Genomic DNA, 24,304 nt, shown 5'->3' on the forward strand with positions numbered 1-24,304 from the left:
TAGTAAGGTTTCTGGTGTAGGGAATACCACAGCTAGTCATAAATGTGGCGTCATGCGCCCTCTGTGCCCAAGCTAATAATAACAATTTAGCTTTGCCCATTTAGGCATAGCTGGGAGTAACTGAAAACTCCGAAAGTTGCAACATTTTTGCACAACTCTTGAGTTGGTAAAAAATGTTGTGCCTTTTCAAAGCAATTTATACCATATTTCTGGCAAAACTGCTATGGTGAATCATGGTCTTATAGTTGAAGAAAGAAGTGTGTGGCTGGAAGGCGTAAGGTGTGTCCTTTTACTAAACTTTATAGCACATTATATTGGTGTACGTATACTCACGACATAAGCTGGTGTATCGGAAGAAAAATGTAACATGCCAGAATCGCAACAATATTATTTGTGCCGTGTGCACCATTTGGATACATTTAGCACAGTTTGCACCATTTTTCTGATTAATATATGCATGCAGCATTTAGCACTATTGTTAAAATCCCCATATATTTTTAGTTCATGTCACAAAACACAGTTGTATTAATTAAGCGCGTGCTTTCTGCCTCTTGTAATCATCTGCCTATTGTTACAGGTTCTGCCAACCCGTTAAGTGCTCGAGCGATGGAGATTAACTTCTAATTCAGTGGCTGTGATTAGTGATGCAGCAGGTGACTAGCCAAGCAGGGATATCCTGAGCCGCAGCCTCGTGTACAGCGCTGAGGCTCAGGCATAACAGGATTAATCTATAGAAACACTCCGCTCTGAGGAACGTATGGGCTGCCGGATTCATCAGTCTGTCAATCACATGTGTAATTACACCTCAAATTGTTCAATTAGAAAGCTCTTGAATACAAGTGGGCTGATAATTGATTTTATTTTTTATGCATGCCTTGAGCAGGCTAATAATTGATTGTACCCGGCAACACTACACAAGCATTTACTCTCTGCACAAGAACTACTTTGATCTGAATATTTTATTGTATATAAACGCTGTTTTAGGAGATTTTTACAGATGTCTCAAATACTCTAATGTGCTGCCGTTTCGCTGCCTTCAAATTATCCTGTTTTACTTATTTAGTTTCCTATCTTAGTGGATGTTTACTACGTAGAAGGCTAAAGGAACACTTTGGCATTGTTGAACACGTATTTTAAGTTTCTTTATTTTTAACCCAACAAAAAAAATTGGATATCACGAATATTGTTCTTTCCTCGGCCCTTACATTCATTTCTGCCTGTTGAGTTAAGGGCAGGAGATTGCAGACGATCCAGACATTGTGTTTTTTACTTAGACCTTGATTGTCAACCAAGTGAAATGAACCATATTGGGGGAAAAAAATGCTGGCAAAGCCATGGAATGGTATGAAATATCGTATAAACTGTAATCCAGTTTAAGTCCTTTTTATTCCCAATGGTCTCTTAAGGAGTAAAAGTGATGATATTCCGTTCCTAAGTTATATGGCAAATTTCACTTCTGTCCCTCAGTCTAAAAGTCCATTTACATTATACAATGTGCGGCACTAAATGATCAGCTTTAGTTTAAAGGGAACCTGTCAAGTGCAATATGCATCCAGAACCACGAGCAGTTCTGTGTGCATATTGCTAATCCCTGCCTAACCATCCCTGTATCTTGTAGCATACATAAAGAGATCTAAAAAGGATTTCTAAAGATCCTTTATGATATGCTAATGAGCACAGGGACTAGTTACAAGGGCATTAGTTCCTGTGCTGATTCTGCCCTCTTAGGCCAGCTTCACATCAGCGTTATTTTGCCGGAAAGCCAGATCCGGCACAAATGCGGTACAGTTCAATACAGTTCAATGGAATCGTGGCAAGATAAGGTCACATGCAGTCACACAATGGGCGTTCTTATGATACGATACGATACGATACCATAATTTCCCACGGGATCAATAAAGTGTATCACAGCAGCACAACTTAACTCATAACATGAATTACTTAATTGACAAGACAGTAGAGTTGAAAGAAGAACATTATACATTAGATTAGGACATACACAGCGGGTGAACTGAAAGTAGAAGAAATAAAGTAGACATTCACCTTGATAATTTAACACTAATGTTATTGTTGTACATTCCCATAGCAGTTGGCACAAATGATTTCCTATATTTTTCTCTCTTACACCTCAGAAGGATTAGCCGGTTACTGAAGGTCTCTTCTGTCTCATGAATAGCTCATATAATGGATGTGCATTATTATTCATAATCGCCACACACTTATTCAGAGTTCTTCTCTCCACTACCTCGACAAGAGTCCAGATTGCAGCCAACAGCGGAGCTCGCCTTCTTGATCAGCTTATTCAGCTTATTAGCATCAGAGACCCGCACACTACTACCCCAGCATATGAGTGCAAAAAAGATGGCACTTGCCACTACAGACTGGTAGAACATTTCTAACATTTTGCTGCACACATTAAAAGGCCTCAGTTTCTTTAGGAAATACAATCTGCTCATCCCCTTATTGTAGACCCTCTCTGAGTGGCATCTCCAGTCCAGTTTGCTATCCAGGTGGACCCCCAAATATTTGTAACTCTCCACCTGCTCTACCTCCTGACCAGAAATAGTGACCGGTAAACATTCCATCTTTCTTCTGCTATAGTTGACCACCAACTCCTTAGTTTTCTTAACATTTAGTTGTAGATAGTTACCATGGCACCAATGTTCTTTGCCTACGCACTGTGCCTTCAGTAATGTAGCAGAGCTGGAATAGTCGTCAGACCTCATGTGGATTATGTCAAACCTAGTGTGTTGGGGGTTAATTAAAAGAGGGTGTTTTTTAAATTTCAAATATTTTTTGGTGTTTGTGTTTATTTCTTTTCATTTATAGATTAGTAATGTTTTATCAACATATTTGATTTTTTTTTTAATATGCAAGAATAAAATAAGACTTTTGATAATTGGACTGTTGCGCTAATTTTTCCCTCTACCTTCCACTAACCCCTTATTACCCCTATTGCCACCATACCAGAGCAATCGGGATGAGCCAGGTAAAGTCCCGGGATTTTCGCATCTAATGGATGTAACAATCCTGGATGGCTGCAGGCTACTATTTTTAGGCTTGGAGGGCCCAATGAGTATAGATCTTCCCAGCTTGAGAATACTAGCCCCCAGCTGTTGGCTTTATCATGGCTGGGTATCAAAATTAGGGGGGACTGCACGCTGGGTTTTGTTTTTTATTTTAATTATCAAAATAATTTTAAAAAGCTGCATGCGGTTCCTCTTATTTTGATACACAGCCAAGATAAGCACAAGGCTGGAGGCTGCGGCCTGTAGCCGTATGCTTTATCTTTGCTGGGTATCATAATATGGGGGGACCCTATGCCAATTTATTTATTTACTTATTTTTACACCAAAAGAGACGCACACATGGCGCCTCTGATTAGTTGCAGTCAGACACGCTATCGCACAGGGTTGGGGGCGCTTCTGACTGCTGCAACCAATCAGATACATGAGAACTGCCGGTGGGCAGGGTAAGCAGTGTGTGTGTGTGTGTGTATATATGTATATATAATATATATATATATATATATATATATATATACATACATACATACATACATACATACATACATACATACATACATACAGTACAGACCAAAAGTTTGGACACACCTACTCATCTCTAGAACAACTGTTAAGAGGAGACTTTGTGCAGCAGGCCTTCATGGTAAAAAAGCTGCTTGGAAACCAGTGATAAGGACAGGCAACAAGCAGAAGAGACTTTTTTGGGCTAAAGAACACAAAGAATGGACATTAGACCAGTGGAAATCTGCTTTGGTCTGATGAGACCAAATTTGAGATCTTTGGATCCAATCACTGTGTCTTTGTAGAAAAGGTGAACGTATGGACTCTACATGCCTGGTTCCCTCCGTGAAGCATGGAGGAGGAGGTGTGATGGTGTGGGGGTGCTTTGCTGGTGACACTGTTGGGGATTTATTCAAAATTAAAGGCATACAGAACCAACATGGCTACCACAGCATCTTGCAGCAGCATGCAATTCCATCCAGTTTGCGTTTAGTTGGACCATCATTTATTTTTCAACAGGACAATGACCCCAAACACACCTTCAGGCTGTGTAAGGGCTATTTGACTAAGAAGGAGAGTGATGGGGTGCTACGTCAGATGACCTGGCCTCCACAGTCACCAGACCTGAACCCAATCGAGATGGTTTGTGGTGAGCTGGACCGCAGAGTGAAGGCAAAAGGGCCAACAAGTGCTAAGCATCTCTGGGAACTCCTTCAAGACTTTTGGAAGACCATTTCCGGTGACTATTTCTTGAAGCTCATCAATAGAATGCCAAGAGTGTGCAAAGCAGTAATCAGAGCAAAAGGTGGCTACTTTGAAGAACCTAGAATATAAGACATAAAAAAGTGTGAAACAACTGAAAATAAGTATTTCATTCCACATATGTTAATTCATAGTTTTGTTGCCTTCAATGTAAATATACAATTTCTTCATTGTTCCTTATGGGAGACCCAGACCATGGGTGTATAGCTTCTGCCTCCGGAGGACACACAAAGTACTACACTAAAAAGTGTAGCTCCTCCCTCCGGGCTATATACACCCCCTGGATGACAATCTAACCAGTTCAATGCTTTGTGTTCAGGAGGTCACACACACACATGCATTCTCTGATTTTTAATTTTTAAGATTTTTGATTTCAAAGATTTGGAAGAAAAGCGGGTCCAGTCTGGACTCCCGGCATGTCCCTTCTCACCCCACTGTGTCGGCGGTGCTGTTAAGGTTGACTTTACAAGGCTGGAGCCTTACATGCCGCGCTCCTTCACCATCCCTCGGGCTCTGCCTTGAAGTGGGAGCCATCACGGTTCTCTCTGCTTTGCAGGAGACCGGTCTCCATCCGCAGCCCTGTCAGGATCCTGCCGGACGGAGCGTTTAACCCCCCCCCAGGGACTTGGCCCTGCGTCTCAAAGCTAAGTATTGAGACATTTTTCAGGGGTCCCGGGTACATTTATTAAGGGGAGAGTGTGTCTTTTGACTTTGCTGTGAATTCCGGCCGGTTCTCTGGATTTATCCTGAGAACCGCGCCGACGGTGCCTGCTCGTCGGCCGCATGTAAAAATCTAGGCCCCGGCTTCAGTTGCGGCCTAGTTTCGTTTTCAGCTTCCCCTGCATGTCATTCATGCAGGGGAGCAGTGCGGCGCCGCCCACCGGCCGTTCAGCATAGGGGAGGACGCTCCTTTCTGAGGAGATGTTCCCTCCCCTGTATCTCTCCTTGGCCCTCCGGTTCCCGCTCTTGGGCTAATCCCCGCCCCCCCTCCTCACTCCAGCGCCATTTTCTCAGCGTTTTCACACTGATCGGCGCTGGCTGCTGCAGCTGCTGCATCGCTTCACTGGGGGTCCGAGCTGTGGAATCCGGAGGGCACACAGGAACCGGTCTGGTAAGCCACAACCTCTGGTTGTGGGCTTTTATTATACACTCTCAGGGGGTCATTCTACAGGAGTGTATTCTTTACTGCAGAGCCTCCACCTCAGCAGCATGTCTGTCACTAGGAGCAAGAAGGCTGCTAAGCTGTACGCTATATGCACTGCATGTCAGCTCATTCTGCCAGAACCGAGCACATATCCACATTGTGATGCCTGCTCTAACATGGTGGTGCCTCAGCCTGGAGCCTCCTCAGGGGTCCCTCCGGCTGCTCCGGCCCCGGTGGCTGAACCCCCGGCTTGGGTAGCATCTTTTTCCAGAGCTATTTCCCAGTCTTTTGCCGACTCCATGGGACAGCTGTCCCGGACTCTGCTGACCATGCATCAGCCCCCTTCTCAGGGCGCCTCTGCTGCTCCGAGCTCTGCAGAGCTCTCAGAGCATGTTTTAGGACCCCGTCCTCCTAAACGGAGACGCAGGGACCCTTCTCCTTCCTCGTCCCAGGGCTCTGATTCACGAGCTGAGGTGCAAGGCAAGGAAGATACTTTTACTGTGGGCTCAGACGCTACCTCTATGTACCCCATTGACTTATCTGAAGGTGATGCGGATGTTAGTGACTTGATTGCATCCATTAACTCCGTACTGAACCTCAATCCACCAGTGTCAGAGGAACAAGCCTCTCTGGTAGAAATACACCAGTTTACCTCTCCTAAGAGAGCTAGGAGTACGTTTTTTAACCACTCCAGTTTTCAGGCCACTGTTACCAAGCCCAGGGCCTGTCCTGACAAACGCTTTCCAAAGCGTAGTTCTGATGACCGTTTTCCCTTTCCACCAGAGGTGGTTAAGGAGTGGGCTCAGTCCCCAAAGGTTGACCCTCCGGTGTCTAGAATCTCAGCCCGGACAGTCGTATCTGTGGCCGATGGCACCTCTCTTAAGGATCCCACTGACCGCCAGGTTGACCTTCTGGCCAAATCTGTATATGAGGCGGCAGGAGCCTCGTTCTCCCCGTCTTTTGCAGCAGTGTGGGCTCTTAAGGTAGTCTCTGCCTCTCTGGCGGAAATACATTCCCTCGCCAGGGACTCTATACCCGAGATGGTTGCCTTAACTTCCCAGGCTTCGGCTTTTTCATCCTACGCCATGTCTGCCATTCTGGAGGCTTCTCACCGCACGGCGGTGGCTTCCGCTAATTCTCTCGCGATCCGCAGGATCTTGTGGCTTCGAGAGTGGAAAGCAGATGCTTCTTCTAAGAAGTTCCTTGCTGGGCTCCCCTTTGCTGGGTCCTGGCTGTTCGGTGAACAACTGGATGAAATTATTAAGGAAGCTACTGGCGGGAAGAGTACTTCCTTGCCACAGACTAAAACCAGGAAACCTGTCCAGGGCAGGAACCAGTCGAGGTTTCGTTCCTTTCGTTCCTCTAACTGGTCATCCTCTAAGCCCTCGGCCTCGTCCACTACCTCAGCCAAGGATCGTAAACCCAACTGGCGCGCGAAACCGCGTCCTCAGAAGAACGGAGGAGCCGCTGCCACTAAGGCAACCTCCTCTTGACTATCTGGCTGCGCCAGCAACGTCCTTGGTCGGTGGCAGGCTCTCCCACTTTGGCGACGTGTGGTTTCAACACGTCTCCGATCAGTGGGTGCGGGATATCATCTCCCACGGCTACAGGATAGAATTTTCTTCCAGCCCGCCAAACAGATTTTTTCTGTCCATTCCCCCCTGCTCCAAGGCCGCCGCCTTCTCACAGGCCGTGGCATCCTTGCAGGCCAACGGAGTAATTGTTCCGGTTCCCGCCCGGGAACGGTTCAGAGGTTTCTACTCAAACCTCTTCCTAGTCCCCAAGAAGGACGGTTCCTTCCGGCCCATCCTGGATCTCAAGCTTCTCAACAAGCATGTTCAGGTGCGGCGCTTTCGCATGGAATCTCTGAGATCGGTCATTGCCTCAATGACCCAAGGAGATTTTCTAGCATCCATCGACATCAGAGATGCCTATCTGCATGTGCCTATTGCGGTTTCACACCAGCGTTGGCTACGCTTTGCAGTCGGAGAGGAACATTTCCAATTTGTGGCTCTCCCCTTCGGGTTAGCCACGGCCCCTCGGGTATTCACCAAGGTCATGGCAGCAGTGGTTGCGGTCCTGCATCTCCAGGGGTTGGCAGTAATCCCCTACCTGGACGACCTTCTAGTCAAGGCCTCATCCAGTGCAGACTGCCAGCGGAGTGTCTCGCTCACTCTCGCCACGCTTGTTCAATTCGGGTGGCTTGTCAATCTGCCCAAGTCCACTCTGACCCCGACCCAGGAACTTACGTACCTAGGGATGCAATTCGAGACTCTGCCGGCACTTGTGAAGCTGCCCTTAGTCAAACAGCAGTCCCTTCATCTGGCGGTGCGCTCTCTGTTGAAGCCCCGCCGTCATTCCATCAGGCACCTCATGCAGGTGCTGGGTCAGATGGTGGCGTCAATGGAAGCTGTTCCCTTTGCCCAGTTCCAGCTGGACATTCTCCGCTGTTGGGACAAGCGGACCTCTTCCTTGCACAGGCTAGTGGCTCTGTCGCTGCAGACCAGGGGCTCTCTTCAGTGGTGGCTTCGGCCCCTCTCTCTGTCACAGGGACGCTCCTTCCTGACTCCGTCCTGGGTGATCCTCACCACGGATGCCAGCCTCTCCGGCTGGGGAGCAGTGTTTCTCCACCACCGAGCACAGGGCACTTGGACTCCGTCCGAATCAGCCCTCTCGATCAATGTGCTGGAAATCAGGGCTGTTCTTCTAGCTCTCGTAGCCTTCCACCACCTGTTGGCGGGCAAGCACATTCGAGTCCAGTCGGACAACGCGACAGCGGTTGCCTACATCAATCACCAGGGCGGGACTCGCAGCCGCCTGGCAATGTTGGAAGTTTAACGAATCCTTCAGTGGACGGAGGACTCCAAGTCCACCATATCCGCGGTCCACATCCCAGGCGTAGAAAACTGGGAGGCCGATTATCTCAGCCGTCAAACCGTGGACAGCGGCGAGTGGGCCCTGCATCCGGCAGTGTTCAGGTCAATCTGCCGCAAGTGGGGCACTCCGGAAGTGGATCTAATGGCATCCCGGCACAACAACAAGGTTCCGGTTTACGTGGCTCGCTCCCACGATCCTCAGGCCTTCGCAGCAGACGCGCTGGTTCAAGATTGGTCCCAGTTCCGTCTGGCCTATGTGTTTCCCCCTCTAGCGCTCTTGCCCAGGATTCTGCGCAAGATCAGAATGGAGGGCCGTCGAGTCATAATCATTGCTCCGGACTGGCCCAGGCGAGCTTGGTACCCAGATCTGCATCGTCTGTCCGTAGAAATGCCGTGGCATCTCCCGGACCGTCCAGACCTTCTCTCTCAAGGTCCGTTTTTCCGCCAGAATTCTGCGGCTCTCAGATTGACGGCGTGGCTCTTGAGTCCTGGATCCTGACGGCTTCAGGCATTCCTTCTGAGGTCATCTCCACTATGACTCAGGCTCGGAAGTCTTCCTCGGCCAAGATTTACCACAGGACTTGGAAGATTTTCCTGTCCTGGTGTCGCTCTTCCGGCCATGCTCCTTGGCCGTTCTCCTTGCCGACCATCCTGTCCTTTCTACAGTCCGGTCTGCAGCTAGGACTGTCCCTCAATTCCCTCAAGGGACAAGTGTCGGCTCTGTCGGTATTATTCCAGCGGCGTATCGCCCGACTGGCTCAGGTGCGCACCTTCATGCAGGGCGCATCTCACATCATTCCTCCTTACCGGCGGCCTTTAGATCCCTGGGATCTTAATCTGGTCCTCACGGCCTTACAGAAACCCCCCTTTGAGCCTCTTAGGGAGGTTCCCTTGTTTAGACTTTCACAGAAAGTGGTTTTTCTAGTAGCCATAACTTCTCTCAGGAGAGTCTCTGATTTGGCTGCGCTCTCTTCGGAGTCACCTTTTTTAGTGTTTCACCAAGACAAGGTGGTTCTCCGTCCGACTCCGGATTTTCTCCCTAAGGTGGTGTCTTCTTTCCACCTTAACCAGGACATTTCATTGCCTTCCCTTTGTCCGGCCCCTGTGCATCGCTTTGAGAAGGCGTTGCATACCTTGGATTTGGTGCGGACGCTCCGAATCTATGTGTCACGCACCGCCGCCTTTAGGCGGTGCACCTCACTTTTTGTGCTAACCTCGGGTCAGCGCAAGGGTCTCTCGGCTTCTAAACCGACCCTAGCTCGTTGGATTAGGTCGGCCATCTCTGATGCCTACCAGTGTTCTCAGGTGCCCCCACCGCCAGGAATTAAGGCGCACTCGACCAGAGCTGTCGGTGCCTCCTGGGCTTTCAGGCACCAGGGTACGGCTCAGCAGGTTTGTCAGGCTGCCACTTGGTCTAGTCTGCACACCTTTTCGAAGCACTACCAAGTGCATGCTCATGCTTCGGCAGATGCGAGCTTGGGCAGACGCATCCTTCAGGCAGCTGTCGCCCACTTGTGAAGTTAGGTTTTGCCTACTTCTCAGTTTTCTGTTTATTTCCCACCCATGGACTGCTTTGAGACGTCCCATGGTCTGGGTCTCCCATAAGGAATGATGAAGAAAAAGAGAATTTTGTTTACTTACCGTAAATTCTTTTTCATATAGTTCCGACATGGGAGACCCAGCACCCTCCCTGTTGCCTGTTGGCAGTTCTTGTTCCGTGTGTTTCACCGGCTGTTGTTGTAGACAGAGGTTCCGGTTTTTCCGAGTTTTACTCTATCTCTACTTATGGGTGGATGTCCTCCTTCAGCTTTTGCACTGAACTGGTTAGATTGTCATCCAGGGGGTGTATATAGCCCGGAGGGAGGAGCTACACTTTTTAGTGTAGTACTTTGTGTGTCCTCCGGAGGCAGAAGCTATACACCCATGGTCTGGGTCTCCCATGTCGGAACTATAAGAAAAAGAATTTACGGTAAGTAAACAAAATTCTCTTTTTTTAGAGTCATAAAAATAAAGAAAACTCTTTGAATGAGAAAGTGTGTCCAAACTTTTGGTCTGTACCGAATATATATACATGAGAGAGAGACAAAAAAGACTAGTCGCACACTGTGAAAAACCAAAATAAATTCTACCTTATAACATAAATGGAGGTGTTTACAATATTATATTGGCCACTGTAATACCAGCCCAGTGCCCCTTCACGGCACCCTCCTTTGCTGGGTCCTACACTACACTGCACCTTTCCTGGGTTTTAAAAACCAACAAGATCAGCTGGTGAACAAAAAGGAGGCTAATGAAGCAGCCAGGAGCTGGGGTGCAAATCCAGCAAACAGAGCACCACTCCCTGTTATATGCATTATACAATAGAAAAAAAACAGAATGAAACAGGGGTTCCCTTGCTGGTTTCCCACGCTGGTAATCACCGGACTTCAAACCGTACTGGCAGCACCTTTACATATATATATGTATCGTCGCATGTACAATCACGAAATTTTGCACAGACACCTCACTTAACTCAGGGAACGTCATAGACTATGTTTTCAGGGGAAATTTTAACCCTGCGCTTTACAGTTATTTGCCAAAAAACCTACCTCCATTAGTTTATGTTCGCACCTGCTGAAATTTCTGCAATGATTTGACAGCACATGCGCGCTTCAAATCGCTGCAGAAACACTGCGGAATGGATGCAGTGTTTCAGCAGAATAAATGCCGAATTCATGCGCTCGGGATGCTGCTCCCACCAAAGACACAGTGGGAGCTGCATCCAAAGCAAATTAATTGACATGCTGCTTTTTTTGTACGCACGGATTTGGGTCAAAATTTTGGCATCCGAATCGCTGCGTTCAAAAAAAGCAATGTGCGCACATATCATGCACAATCTACATAGATTGTGCTGGGGACGCAGGACGCATGCATTTACGTTGCAGTGCAATATGCAGCGTACATGCATGCAATTACGCAATGTGCGCACGAGCCCTTAAAGTCAATTGAGCCAGGAGCTACAATGTAACCAGAACTTCAGAAGAATGCCCAGCTATGCCCTTAAATGGAATGTTGGCATATCACAGTGCAACCAGGGAAAGACAGACCGAGAGACAGGGACAGACAGACAGGGAAAGAGACAGACAGACAGGGAAAGAGACAGACAGACAGGGAAAGAGACAGACAGACAGGGAAAGAGACAGACAGACAGGGAAAGAGACAGACAGACAGGGAAAGAGACAGACAGACAGGGAAAGAGACAGACAGACAGGGAAAGAGACAGACAGACAGGGAAAGAGACAGACAGACAGGGAAAGAGACAGACAGGGAAAGAGACAGACAGACAGGGAAAGAGACAGACAGACAGGGAAAGAGACAGACAGACAGGGAAAGAGACAGACAGACAGGGAAAGAGACAGACAGACAGGGAAAGAGACAGACAGGGAAAGAGACAGACAGACAGGGAAAGAGACAGACAGACAGGGAAAGAGACAGACAGACAGGGAAAGAGACAGACAGACAGGGAAAGAGACAGACAGACAGGGAAAGAGACAGACAGAGAGACAGGGAAAGAGACAGAGAGACAGGGAAAGAGACAGACATAGAGACAGGGAAAGAGACAGAGAGACAGGGACAGACAGACAGGGAAAGAGACAGACAGAGAGACAGAGAGACAGGGAAAGAGACAGACATAGAGACAGGGAAAGAGACAGAGAGACAGGGACAGACAGACAGGGAAAGAGACAGACAGAGAGACAGGGACAGACAGACAGGGAAAGGGACAGACAGGGAAAGAGACGGGGAAAGAGACAGACAGAGAGAGACAGAGACTGGGAAAGAAACAGAGAGACAGTTACTATCATGTGCAACGCCGGGTGCTACAGCTAGTGAAATATATATATATATATATATATCATATGGATAATGAGTGGCGTTAGAGCCGCACTGGAGACTGTGTAAGTATATTGTGCTTGCTCTAATCCCTCATCCCTTCTACCACAATTTTAAAGCGCCCGACTGTGGTACCCATAGATTTTAAATGGGGACCGGTGTCCGGCCAGGTATTTGGGATCAATTCTGGGCCTGAACTGGGTTTTTATTTTTTTTGTAAACCTGGTTGGATTTGTCAACCCCGGGTATCTGCAAGTCTGCCCATCACATTCTGCAATGAAATGCTATATTTTGTGTTCTGTATTCCTGAAGTCATGTAGCTGCACCCTAGGTGATGTGCAGCTTTGTGCTGTTTGTTCTATAAATTAGGAAATGAAATATTGGACATTGCTTCATCTTTCTCAAGGTGCCACCCCAATCATACAGCGGTATTAGCTAATGAGATCTCTTCCTGAGCCTTTCAAGGACAAATCTGCGCTGCTTTTTGCTTCCCATATACTGGGTGATTAGGATTTTCAGACCACACTCCCTGCTGTCTATTGATTTTGCTCATTAAATGTGGGAACATAATTTCATTTTCTCAGATTTAATATATTACTTGACCGTAATATTATTGTTTTTCCTTTTTGGGAAAGTTCTAATGAAATCACATAATAATCAGATATTAAATTGCTAAATCTGTTGATTAAGAGAAAGTTAAAGGAGCCCGGATCGTCTGTAGCTCTGTCAGCGTGAAGTCAGATTAATGTACCGTATTGAGCAGCTTTTCCCCATGCTGATTCCTTCTAGGAGGAGCCGCAGTTCATACAAGGGAAATCAAGGGAGCGCATTCTCCTTTGTCTCTGTGTTCTGAAAAGCTAGACATCTATGGGGCCGTAAACTAAAGAAAACTTCCAGTTTGGGTTGGATTTTCTAATTAAGGACTTGGTTACCCCACAGGAGACCATTATAAAGGTGTGCGTTATTAGCAGAATTGCACAATATATTGTTTTCCCCATCCTGTAGGTTTGTAATATCAATATGACATTACATTTAAGGAGATGTATTTTGTGACGGGGAAATGCCATGTGAAATATATTGGCTTTTTTTTTTCTTTCTACGTTTTATATATTTTGATATATCCTTTATTATTATTATTATTATTATTATTATTTATTATTATAGCGCCATTTATTTCATGGCGCTTTACATGTGAAAGAGTGTATACGTACAACAATCCTCCTTTGTGCATTATTGTGATTTATGTTCATGTTTTGCATTCAACACCTTTGTTTTAGGTTTCACTGACCTTTCTGTTATTTTTGATGGGAAGAATAAGACTGTGCGCACGTTGCGTAAATACATGCAGTTACGCTGCGCTTTGTAGCGCAGCGTAACTGCATGCGTCCTGCGTCCCCTGCACAGTCTATGGAGATTGTGCAGGGGCCGTGCGCACGTGGCGTCTTAGAGCGCAGCGCTTCGGCTGCTGCTCGAAGCGCTGCATTCTAAGAAGTGACATGTCACTTCTTCCGTGCACTTTGCCGGCAGCTCCTGCTCTGTCTATGGCAGGAGCTGCAGGCAGAGCGTATGGAATCGGCTTTTTTTTTTTTTCTCTCTACGGACATTTTCTGCAGCGATTTGAAGCGCACGTGTGCTCTTCAGATCGCTGCAGAAATTTCTGCAGGGCTAGTACGCAACGTGCGCACATAGCCTAATCGGCAGCTCTGTTCTGGTCATTAAAAAAAATTAAAAACATACCAGAAACCCCAAAGACCCCATAAATGTAAGTAGGGAACGGCCAAAGGTTCGTTCATGTTCCAGGATCCAGCATACATCTGTGCTCCATTATAAGTAGAAGTCATGACATTAATGTGAATGAAGCTTTAAAAAATAAAACATTTTAGCAGAGACATCTTGATATCTTTTAAAAAAAATAAATAAATAATAAAATAAAATTGGGTTTTTTTTTGTTAAATTTTAGCATTGTATTTGTGCTTTATATACCCAAAATGTTGTTGTAGACAACACAGTAAAACACCTGCACAAAGGAAGGTAAAATTTTAAATGTTGTCCCCCTATTTAGTGCAGTGCCATATGGGATCCATTGGCAGCCAGGACAAAAAAAAACACCAAACCAAATTATATATATATATATATATATATATATATATATATATATATACAGTTAGGTCCAGAAATATTTGGACAGTGACACAATTTTCGCGACTTGGGCTCTGCATGCCACCACATTGGATTTGAAATGAAATCTCTACAACAGAATTCAAGTGCAGATTGTAACGTTTAATTTGAAGGTTTGAACAAAAATATCTGATAGAAATTGTAGGAACTGTACACATTTCTTTACAAACACTCCATATTTTAGGAGGTCAAAAGTAATTGGACAAATAAACCAAACCCAAACAAAATATTTTTAATTTCAATATTTTGTTGCGAATCCTTTGGAGGCAATCACTGCCTTAACTCTGGAACCCATGGATATCACCAAACGCTGGGTTTCCTCCTTCTTAATGCTTTGCCAGGCCTTTACAGCCGCAGCCTTCAGGTCTTGCTTGTTTGTGGGTCTTTCCGTCTTAAGTCTGGATTTGAGCAAGTGAAATGCATGCTCAATTGGGTTAAGATCTGGTGATTGACTTGGCCATTGCAGAATGTTCCACTTTTTTGCACTCATGAACTCCTGGGTAGCTTTGGCTGTATGCTTGGGGTCATTGTCCATCTGTACTATGAAGCGCCGTCCGATCAACTTTGCGGCATTTGGCTGAATCTGGGCTGAAAGTATATCCCGGTACACTTCAGAATTCATCCGGCTACTCTTGTCTGCTGTTATGTCATCAATAAACACAAGTGACCCAGTGCCATTGAAAACCATGCATGCCCATGCCATCACGTTGCCTCCACCATATTTTACAGAGGATGTGGTGTGCCTTGGATCATGTGCCGTTCCCTTTCTTCTCCAAACTTTTTTCTTCCCATCATTCTGGTACAGGTTGATCTTTGTCTCATCTGTCCATAGAATACTTTTCCAGAACTGAGCTGGCTTCATGAGGTGTTTTTCAGCAAATTTAACTCTGGCCTGTCTATTTTTGGAATGATGAATTGTTTGCATCTAGATGTGAACCCTTTGTATTTACTTTCATGGAGTCTTCTCTTTACTGTTGACTTAGGGACAGATACACCTACTTCACTGAGAGTGTTCTGGACTTCAGTTGATGTTGTGAACGGGTTCTTCTTCACCAAAGAAAGTATGCGGCGATCATCCACCACTGTTGTCATCCATGGACGCCCAGGCCTTTTTGAGTTCCCAAGCTCACCAGTCAATTCCTTTTTTCTCAGAATGTACCCGACTGTTGATTTTGCTACTCCAAGCATGTCTGCTATCTCTCTGATGGATTTTTTCTTTTTTTTCAGCCTCAGGATGTTCTGCTTCACCTCAATTGAGAGTTCCTTAGACCACATATTGTCTGGTCACAGCAACAGCTTCCAAATGCAAAACCACACACCTGTAATCAACCCCAGACCTTTTAACTACTTCATTGATTACAGGTTAACGAGGGAGACGCCTTCAGAGTTAATTGCAGCCCTTAGAGTCCCTTGTCCAATTACTTTTGGTCCCTTGAAAAAGAGGAGGCTATGCATTACAGAGCTATGATTCCTAAACCCTTTCTCCGATTTGGATGTGAAAACTCTCATATTGCAGCTGGGAGTGTGCACTTTCAGCCCATATTATATATATAATTGTATTTCTGAACATGTTTTTGTAAACAGCTAAAATAACAAAACTTGTGTCACTGTCCAAATATTTCTGGCCCTGACTGTATATATATATATATATATATATATATATATATATATATATATATATATATATATATATATATATATATATGATATTTATATGGTATTATAAATGAACTTTATATTAAAAATGTATTAATTTTTTTGTTAACCACTATGGGTAGGGTTTGGTCAAAGGCAAAAAAATAAATAATTTTTGAATTTGTGCAAAATTAATGAACCAGCTTGAAGATTTTGGCGCAATAAAAAAACAAAAACAAAGAAGAATCACAAGACAAAAAAAAAAGAAAAGTGTGACTTTAATAAAAAAAAAAACAAAACTACTGAATCGGGGCATGTGTCCATAGTTTGTGGCTACATGTCATGTATAGGTCTGATTTTCCTGATGTATTTGTTAGATGTTCATACCAAGCATGACGAGAACACGGCCTTGTATATTTCTATTGATCGATCAATATGGATGGATTTACAGTCCTTATTTCTGTGTCATTTTATGATTGTAGCAAAGTGGGTTTTTTTCCATTAACGTTTTTAGTTTCATTGAATAAGTGTACCGAGGTAGAACCTGAAATATTGTAGTTTCATGTTGTCCGCAGGTACCGGTGCATCCTGCATATATCCATTGCTGGGGGCCACGCTGAATGGCTGGTATTTCCTTGCAACTGAAGTGGATGATATCTGTTACAATTACGCCAAGAAAAATGTTGAGCAGAATCATTTGGCAGATCTCATTAAAGGTATGTATTCATGATGATGAAGAAGGAACGTGAGCGATAGAGTACAGTATGTTATCACTGGCATACAGTAATATTTACCCTTTGGCCACAAATGCTGTGCATACACAATAGGCTGTTATCTTATAATTTTATTAGATATTTTATCTTCTTACAATTTGTAAAGCTTGTATTTGAGAGTCGGGCTTGTACGGTTTCTCTCAGATTCATATGTAACTTGCATACATGTTTGCGTTTCTTCTAGCTCCGTCCTTTATATATATGTTACTTCATCCAAAATCCTAATGACTTTGCATTCAGCGCACATGTGCGATTATCCAAATGGGGACACAGGATTCCTGTTCTCGTGATCCTCTTTGGATCCTGGTGGTGTGTCCCTCAGTGATCATACTCTTATTACGTATCTATGGGATAGATACTAAAGGGTACTTTACACTCTGCGACATCGCTAGCGATCTCGTTAGCGATGTGAAATTCTAGATCGCAAGTGCGATCTTTAGAGAGCGCGCATAGGTCATTTTACGCATGTGCGATCTCTAAAGATCGCACTTGCGATCTAGAATTTCACATCGCTAATGAGATCGCTAGCGATGTCGCAACGTGTAAAGTACCCTTAAGTGTTTTTCACAGGCCAACACCCGTAAAGACAGATTTTCCACAAGCCAACATCTGTAAAGCCAGGTTCTCTGTGTGTGGAACGGACAGCATATTGACCCAATAATTACCTATTATCCAGTGCACACCTGCAATTCTGTAGTAGTATGTGAAAAATATTGCATTACGCACTAGTGGAGTCTGTCTTACGGACCAGAACCGTGCATTTAATCAAATATCAAGAACCCATCCGTGATATGGATGAGCACATAAACCAAATTTTGTACATGTGACTGGCCTATTTTTTATGCATTTCCATATTTAAGACACCACTATATTTTTTTTTTTTAGCAAAAGCCCCAGGAGGAAAACACCAAAGGTATCCCTAAATTACATGGATTGTCTATAGATTTCGGTTACCTTGTACTTGATTGATCTCTTGGTGCCAAGTTTCCCCCAATATTACTGCTAATTGTTAGGGGCCCCATTGTAGTCAAATACATCAACTTATAGGTGGAGGGTCTTTCTATTGAAATGCATTTGTCCAAATCCTTTTCAGGGACTCTATCAGCACAGAATGCCTGATCAAACCAAGTGCAGGCGCTCGGTGCATGACGGCGAGGCCAATTATTTAAGTGCAGTTCCCACCTGCTTGTTTTTCCCCTATCTGCTCCCTCCCCTCTTCCTTGATTGACAGCTCTGGCTTCATAGAGTCAGACAGGGGAAGAGATAAATGGAAAACAAGCAGGTGGGAAGGTGCTCTTAAATGTTAGACCACACCATGATGCACCGAGCGCCTACACTTGGTTTGATCAGTCATTCTGTGCTGACCGTCCCTTTAATAAACCTCTCCAAATGTTCTACTATCAAAGACAAAATGAGTGAAACCCAGGATGGCAGGTTGTGCACATGGGCTTTACATGTGTAAAGGTACATTTTTATTTTTTTTTATTTATTAGTAAAAAGAGTCATAATTAAAATAGTAATAGAATTGTGTCCCTGAATGTAGCCATAGAAACCAGAATGAAAACCTCCATTGTTTACATCGGTGGCTGCATTCAGAGATCTGCAAAATACTTCACAATAGAATAAAAGCTTTAGATGACAAACTCCTCTCTGCTTTTTATACTTAATGGCAAAATAGCTTATTAAAATTAAAAAAAAAAAAAAGCTTTTTAAAATTCTATACCTAGTCAAATCCAACAAACTGGTGATTTTCGACAGTTTTATTTTTGCTTTTTCATGGGAAAAGAAACTGCTATGCATTCTGTGTGGACATATATTGGCCAAAATAATGGGAGTATTCTTTCAATTTAGCATTTGCAAAGACCCCACTTTTCCAAGGTAGATTGCCAAGCTTTTAAAGGGGTGTATGTTATGAATCAGGGACCGATGAGGATCAAAAAATGTGGAAACCCAAAAAGTAACCAGAGTGGCTTGAACCTTAATGGACTGCAGACCTAATCCTGGCACACAACTAGAAGTAGACGTGGGACGAGCCTGTGATGACCTAGTCATCTTGACACAGCCGGAGAGCGAAATATTCTTACAGATAGAAATATAAGAAAAGCTAATCTGCCTCAGCGCAATCCCCAAAGATATAGATAGCCCCCACATGCAAAGACTATGGGGATATAGGAAAACACAATACAAAGCTAGAAAACAGATTTCAGCAAAGATGAGGCCCAAACTATCTTTATAGGAAAGGATGGGAAGGAGCACTGTCTGCAGCCGTAAAAACCCTAAAAGAAATCTCAGTACGCCTGATATGGAAAAACCCTGAGTCCACACAGACTCTCCCCCACTATATCAGTACTCTGATGTTACTGGGATCCAAAAACACTAATATAGATGAGGGACTGAATTCAATACCAAGCATGACCAAACACAATACATTGCAGAATCATGGAGCTGGGTATACAGACACTCCCAGCAGAGAATGATCTAATTCCACCAGGAACTCCACAAAGGCAAAATAGGAATCAGCAGAAAACACAGCAAGAAAGTGGAAACAATAAGCAGAGGTACAAAGACCAACTTATATGAGAGGAGTTCTGGTAGAGAGCAGGGCTGCTTTCAGAATGTCCTTAACGTACAGGATATCCATTAAGCACCGGCAAGGAACAGGAGAAAACTACTCGGTTATATAGCCCAATCTGAAAGATCTGATTGCCAGTCCTCCACAGGTACGTGGCTCTCATTCCACAAGTCAACTACACCGCCAGCACTGACCACAAGAGGGAGTCCAAAACTGGAAAATGTATTCACAACAGGTGTACCACAAATAAAGTACATTTTAAAGGGAATCTGTCACCAAGTTTTTTCCACCTAATCTGAGACCAGAATAATGTAGTGACAGAGATTCTGATTCCAGTGATGTGCCATTTACTGGGATGCTTAGTGTAGTTTTGATAAAATCCCTGTTTAATCAGCAGTATATTATCATTAGAGGACTACTTGTCCTGCTGCCAGGTAGTCAAACATATTCATGAGTCCTGTTTAACCCCATCCCATCAATGATTGGCAGCTGCTGCACCGAGATAATCTTATACATGTGTCCCTGCTATGTACTGTGTAATGGCCAAGGTATACAGACATTACAGCATGGGATCATACATGATTCTTTCCGTGAGATAAAACTTTTTTTCTGTGAGGTAAAATATTGTTTTTAAATAGGCAGGTAAATTTATAGGATTATCCCAGCACAGGAATATATATTTTTTTTTTTTAACATTCATTTGTGGAACTTATTTTTATGCCAAGGTCTATTGATTAAAATGTGCTATATTTGTGGGACAACCCCTTTTAACATGTTAGTTCAGTAATACCAGCGTGGTCAGAAATATTGGCTTCCAAATGACCTTCAAGTTTTGAAATTATTTTTCCTCCATTGTAAACTCAAAATGTGCTCTGTTGTAGCAGTAGCGCCACGTAGCACGCCACTATTCGACAAATATATGATGGTAAACATTCTCCATGCTTCATCCCCCAAAAGCCTGACAGCCCAGTCTCTGAGTAGTAGATGCCAAGAGACTTCCACCCGCCCAGATTCATGGTGCCATCTATACACACTGTATTGGAGGATTAGTGTCTTTTTATATTTTGGCACGTTGGATCCAGTGAGGGCAAATATCAATGTTACAACACGCTGGAAATTCTAGAGATTAATAAGACGTTAGGCCCCTTTCACGCATCAGTATTTTGCCATCAGCACAATACGTTTTCTCAACGGATCCGTCGCAGATTGTGGCAAAACTGATGCGACGGATCTGTTTTTCGACTGATCCGACTGGCCGGGGGCTAAATAATACTTGGAGCATGCTCAGTTAAAAAAAAACAGAATCCGTCGCCAGATTCCGTCATTTGATGGATGACGACTGATCCTGCGCCCATAGGCTTCTATTCTACCAAACGACGGATGGCAACGGATCTGTCCGTTTTTTCGACATACACAAAAAACGTTACTGTGGACGTCGTCTCCGTCCGACGGACAAACCTTTTTCTACGGATCCGTCGTATGACGGATAAAAGGTGAGGCCATCCGTCGCTAATACAAGTCAATGAGAAAAAAACGGATCCAGCGGCATCACAGTCACTGGATCCATTTTTTTCAAAATTCGACGGATTGTGACTGATGGCAAAAAACTGATGTGTGAAAGGGGCCTTATAGTGATTATATGAAAATTGCAATGTTTTCAGCTATTTCCAGTGAATTTTGGTTAAATTGTCACACTGCATTGTCTTTTGTTTTCTTTCAGTGGTTAAAGTCCCCCAGAAAACACTGCTGATGGATGCATTAAAAGAGGAGTCTGGCATCATCTATGACTTTTGCATGTGCAATCCTCCCTTTTTTGCCAATCAGATGGAAGCTCAGGTATAGCGGCTTCGCACCACGTTCATCAATCACTAGTAATTGACCGTATGATGTAAAGATAGTGTGACATGTTAACCCATGCCTGTCTGTAACTGTAATGCTTTAGGGCTTGGATCCATAGCATGATAGATAGCAGTCTGTTTTGCCTTAATTGGAATCTGTCACCAGGTTGCTGCTAAATCTGATAGGGTTGGGAAAGAGACCCTGATTGCAGCGGTGTATCACTTTGTTTACTGGGTGCAGCAGTTGTGACACAATCAGAGTTTTTAGATGTAGCAGATCTCTGAAAGCTATTCTCGCCCACACTCGATTAGCAACTTTCTGTGTACTTTGTATAATAAAAGTAGGCTGCAATCAGTGATCGGGGCATGGTTGGATTAGGAGGCACGCAAGCAGCTAGTCCGGCAGTGATCATTTTCTGCTGATAAAACACTCATTGTAGCAAAACAACAGCGCACAGCCTAATAAGTGACACATCTCTGAAATCAGATATCTCATCCCCTACCTCATGCTGCCCCCAGATTACGTAGCAAAAACCTGCTGACAGATTCTCTTTAAATGTTTAAATGGATGGTCTGATATCCTTTAATACCCTTTATAAATTCTTTTAAGCCCTAACGACTTTTGTAATTTGCTGTATTATAAAATTCCCTACTATTCTTATACAGCTAATGTCTGTTATATTTTTTTATTTTTTTTTTTAAACGTCCTGTGACGTTTTGTCTGAGGGGACTCTCAAACGGGACATCAGAAAAGGATGGCCCTGCAGTCAATTCCCCACTAGTTCTATCACCATCATTGAAAGAGGACGTCATCAGGGGATAACAGGGTGTAACTTTCTTTGAAGGGACACCTATATACAGTACAGACAAAAAGTTTGGACACACCTTCTCATTCAATGAGTTTTCTTTATTTTCATGACTGTAAAAATTGTAGATTCACATTGAAGGCATCAAAACTATGAATGAAAACATGTGGAATGAAATACTTAAAGTGTGAAATAACTGAAAATATGTCTTATATTCTAGGTTCTTCAAAGTAGCCACCTTTTGCTTTGATTTCTACTTTGCACACTCTTGTCATTCTCTTGATGAGCTTCAAGAGGTAGTCACCGGAAATGGTCTTCCAACAGTCTTGAAGGAGTTCCCAGAGATGCTTAGCACTTGTTGGCCCTTGTTGGCCCTTTTGCTCACCCCAAACCATCTCGATTGGGTTCAAGTCTGGTGACTGTGGAGACCAGGTCATATGGCGTAGCACCCCATCACTCTCCTTCTTAGTCAAATAGCCCTTACACAGCCTGGAGATGTGTTTGGGGTCATTGTCCTATTGAAAAATAAATGATGGTCCAACTAAACGCAAACCGGATGGAATAGCATGCCGCTGCAAGATGCTGTGGTAGCCATGCTGGTTCTGTATGCCTTCAATTTTGAATAAATCCCCAACAGTGTCACCAGCAAAGCACCCCCACACCATCACACCTCCTCCTCCATGCTTCACGGTGGGAACTAGGCATGTAGAGTCCATCCGTTCACCTTTTCTGCAAAGACACGGTGGTTGGATCCAAAGATCTCAAATTTGGACTCATCAGACCAAAGCACAGATTTCCACTGGTCTAATGTCCATTCCTTGTGTTCTTTAGCCCAAACAAGTCTCTTCTGCTTGTTGCCTGTCCTTAGCAGTGGTTTCCTTGCAGCTATTTTACCATGAAGACCTGCTGTACAAAGTCTCCTCTTAATAGTTGTTCTAGAGATGAGAAGGTGTGTCCAAACTTTTGGTCTGTATTGTATATCAAACATGCCAAGCTAACCAATTTAAAGGGCAGGATGCAGAACTGATTAAAAACCGCCTTATGCCTCTTTCACACGTCAGTGAAAAACACACGTTTTTCACTGACGTGATAAAGGTGTGTATGTCCCACGGTGTGCTGTGATTTTGGCACACGTTTTTTTCTCCGTGTGCTATCCGTGATAATACACGGAGATCAGGCACTTATCCTCACTTGTCCATGCCACTGCTCTCTGTGGTGCTAAGGTCTCCCGCGATGCTATCTCCGGCTGCTGCTGTCTCACCGCTGCTGCTGCTGCTGCTTCCGGGTCAGCTGTGCAGTGCATATGTATGAGCATAATTAGCCGGCCTGGAAGCAGGAGATAGCAGCGGCTGAAGAACACATCGCTGGAGATGGGTGAGTTTAAAAAGCTTTTTGTATTAAATGTGCTTGTTTTTCTGGTGTGTATTTCATGGATCATACCACTGGGTGGTCTGTGGGACATCAGCAATGCCAGAAAAAAAAATGAGCTTGTCTCCGTTCGGAGCACACGGACACGCGTGTGCTCCACACAGAAACACGTCAGCGAAAAATCGCTGATGTGTGCGCAGATCCATTGATTTTAATGGGTCTGCATATGTCCGTGATTCTGGTATGTATAAAAACTGCTACATATGTACCAGAATCACGGACGTGTTTAGGTGGCCTTAGGCAGATGGGAGCAAGAGTGCTCAATCAGAAAAGGAGGTAGTCAAAACCTTCAATGCTATACTACAAAAAGAATAAGTAAGTTTGAACAGGTGCAAACTGCTATGACTGTATAATATGCAAATAAAAGAATACAGTAGCACTGTGGAAGTGCACAGATGTATACCAACATCATATGCATGAAATTTGTAAGTGTCGGCACTCTTGAAATTAACCCAGAAAAGTAAGTATTTCTTCTTGAAACTTATTGCAGTTACCCATGTTTTGTCATACACATGTTTATTTTGTTTGTGTGTGTGTATTGGTCAACACCAAAAACAAAAAGGAAAAAAAGGCAAATTGTACATATTTTACATAAAACGCTAAAAATGGACTGGACAAAATTGTTACCACTTTTCTAAAATCATGGGTAAACAACTTTGTTTCAATCATGTGATGTTCGTTCAAACTCACCTGTGCCAAGTAACAGGTGTTGGAAATATGAAAATCACACCTGAAACCAGATAAAAGAGGGAGAGGTTGAATGAATCTTTGCATTGTGTGTCTGTGTGTGTCACACTAAGTATGGAGAATAGAAAGAGGAGAAGAGAACTGGCTGAGGACTTTGAGACCAAAATTTTTTAAAAATATCAATAATCTCAAGGCTACAAGTTTATCT

The 24,304-nt window shown here is 44.1% G+C and overlaps 1 protein-coding gene across 3 annotated transcripts in view; it reads left to right on the plus strand.

Annotated features, from left to right (window-relative positions):
• Positions 1-24,304, plus strand: part of METTL16 (methyltransferase 16, RNA N6-adenosine) — a 135,794-nt gene that overhangs the window by 38,261 nt on the left and 73,229 nt on the right. For all 3 annotated transcript variants that reach the window (XM_075333224.1, XM_075333222.1, XM_075333228.1), the window contains exons 4-5: positions 16,568-16,708; positions 21,058-21,173. In XM_075333224.1, coding sequence (XP_075189339.1) covers positions 16,568-16,708; positions 21,058-21,173 — 257 coding nt within the window. The remainder of the gene's footprint in view (positions 1-16,567; positions 16,709-21,057; positions 21,174-24,304) is intronic.

This window comes from Anomaloglossus baeobatrachus, chromosome 2 (assembly GCF_048569485.1).
Source record: "Anomaloglossus baeobatrachus isolate aAnoBae1 chromosome 2, aAnoBae1.hap1, whole genome shotgun sequence".
Classification (NCBI taxonomy): Eukaryota; Metazoa; Chordata; class Amphibia; order Anura; family Aromobatidae; genus Anomaloglossus; species Anomaloglossus baeobatrachus.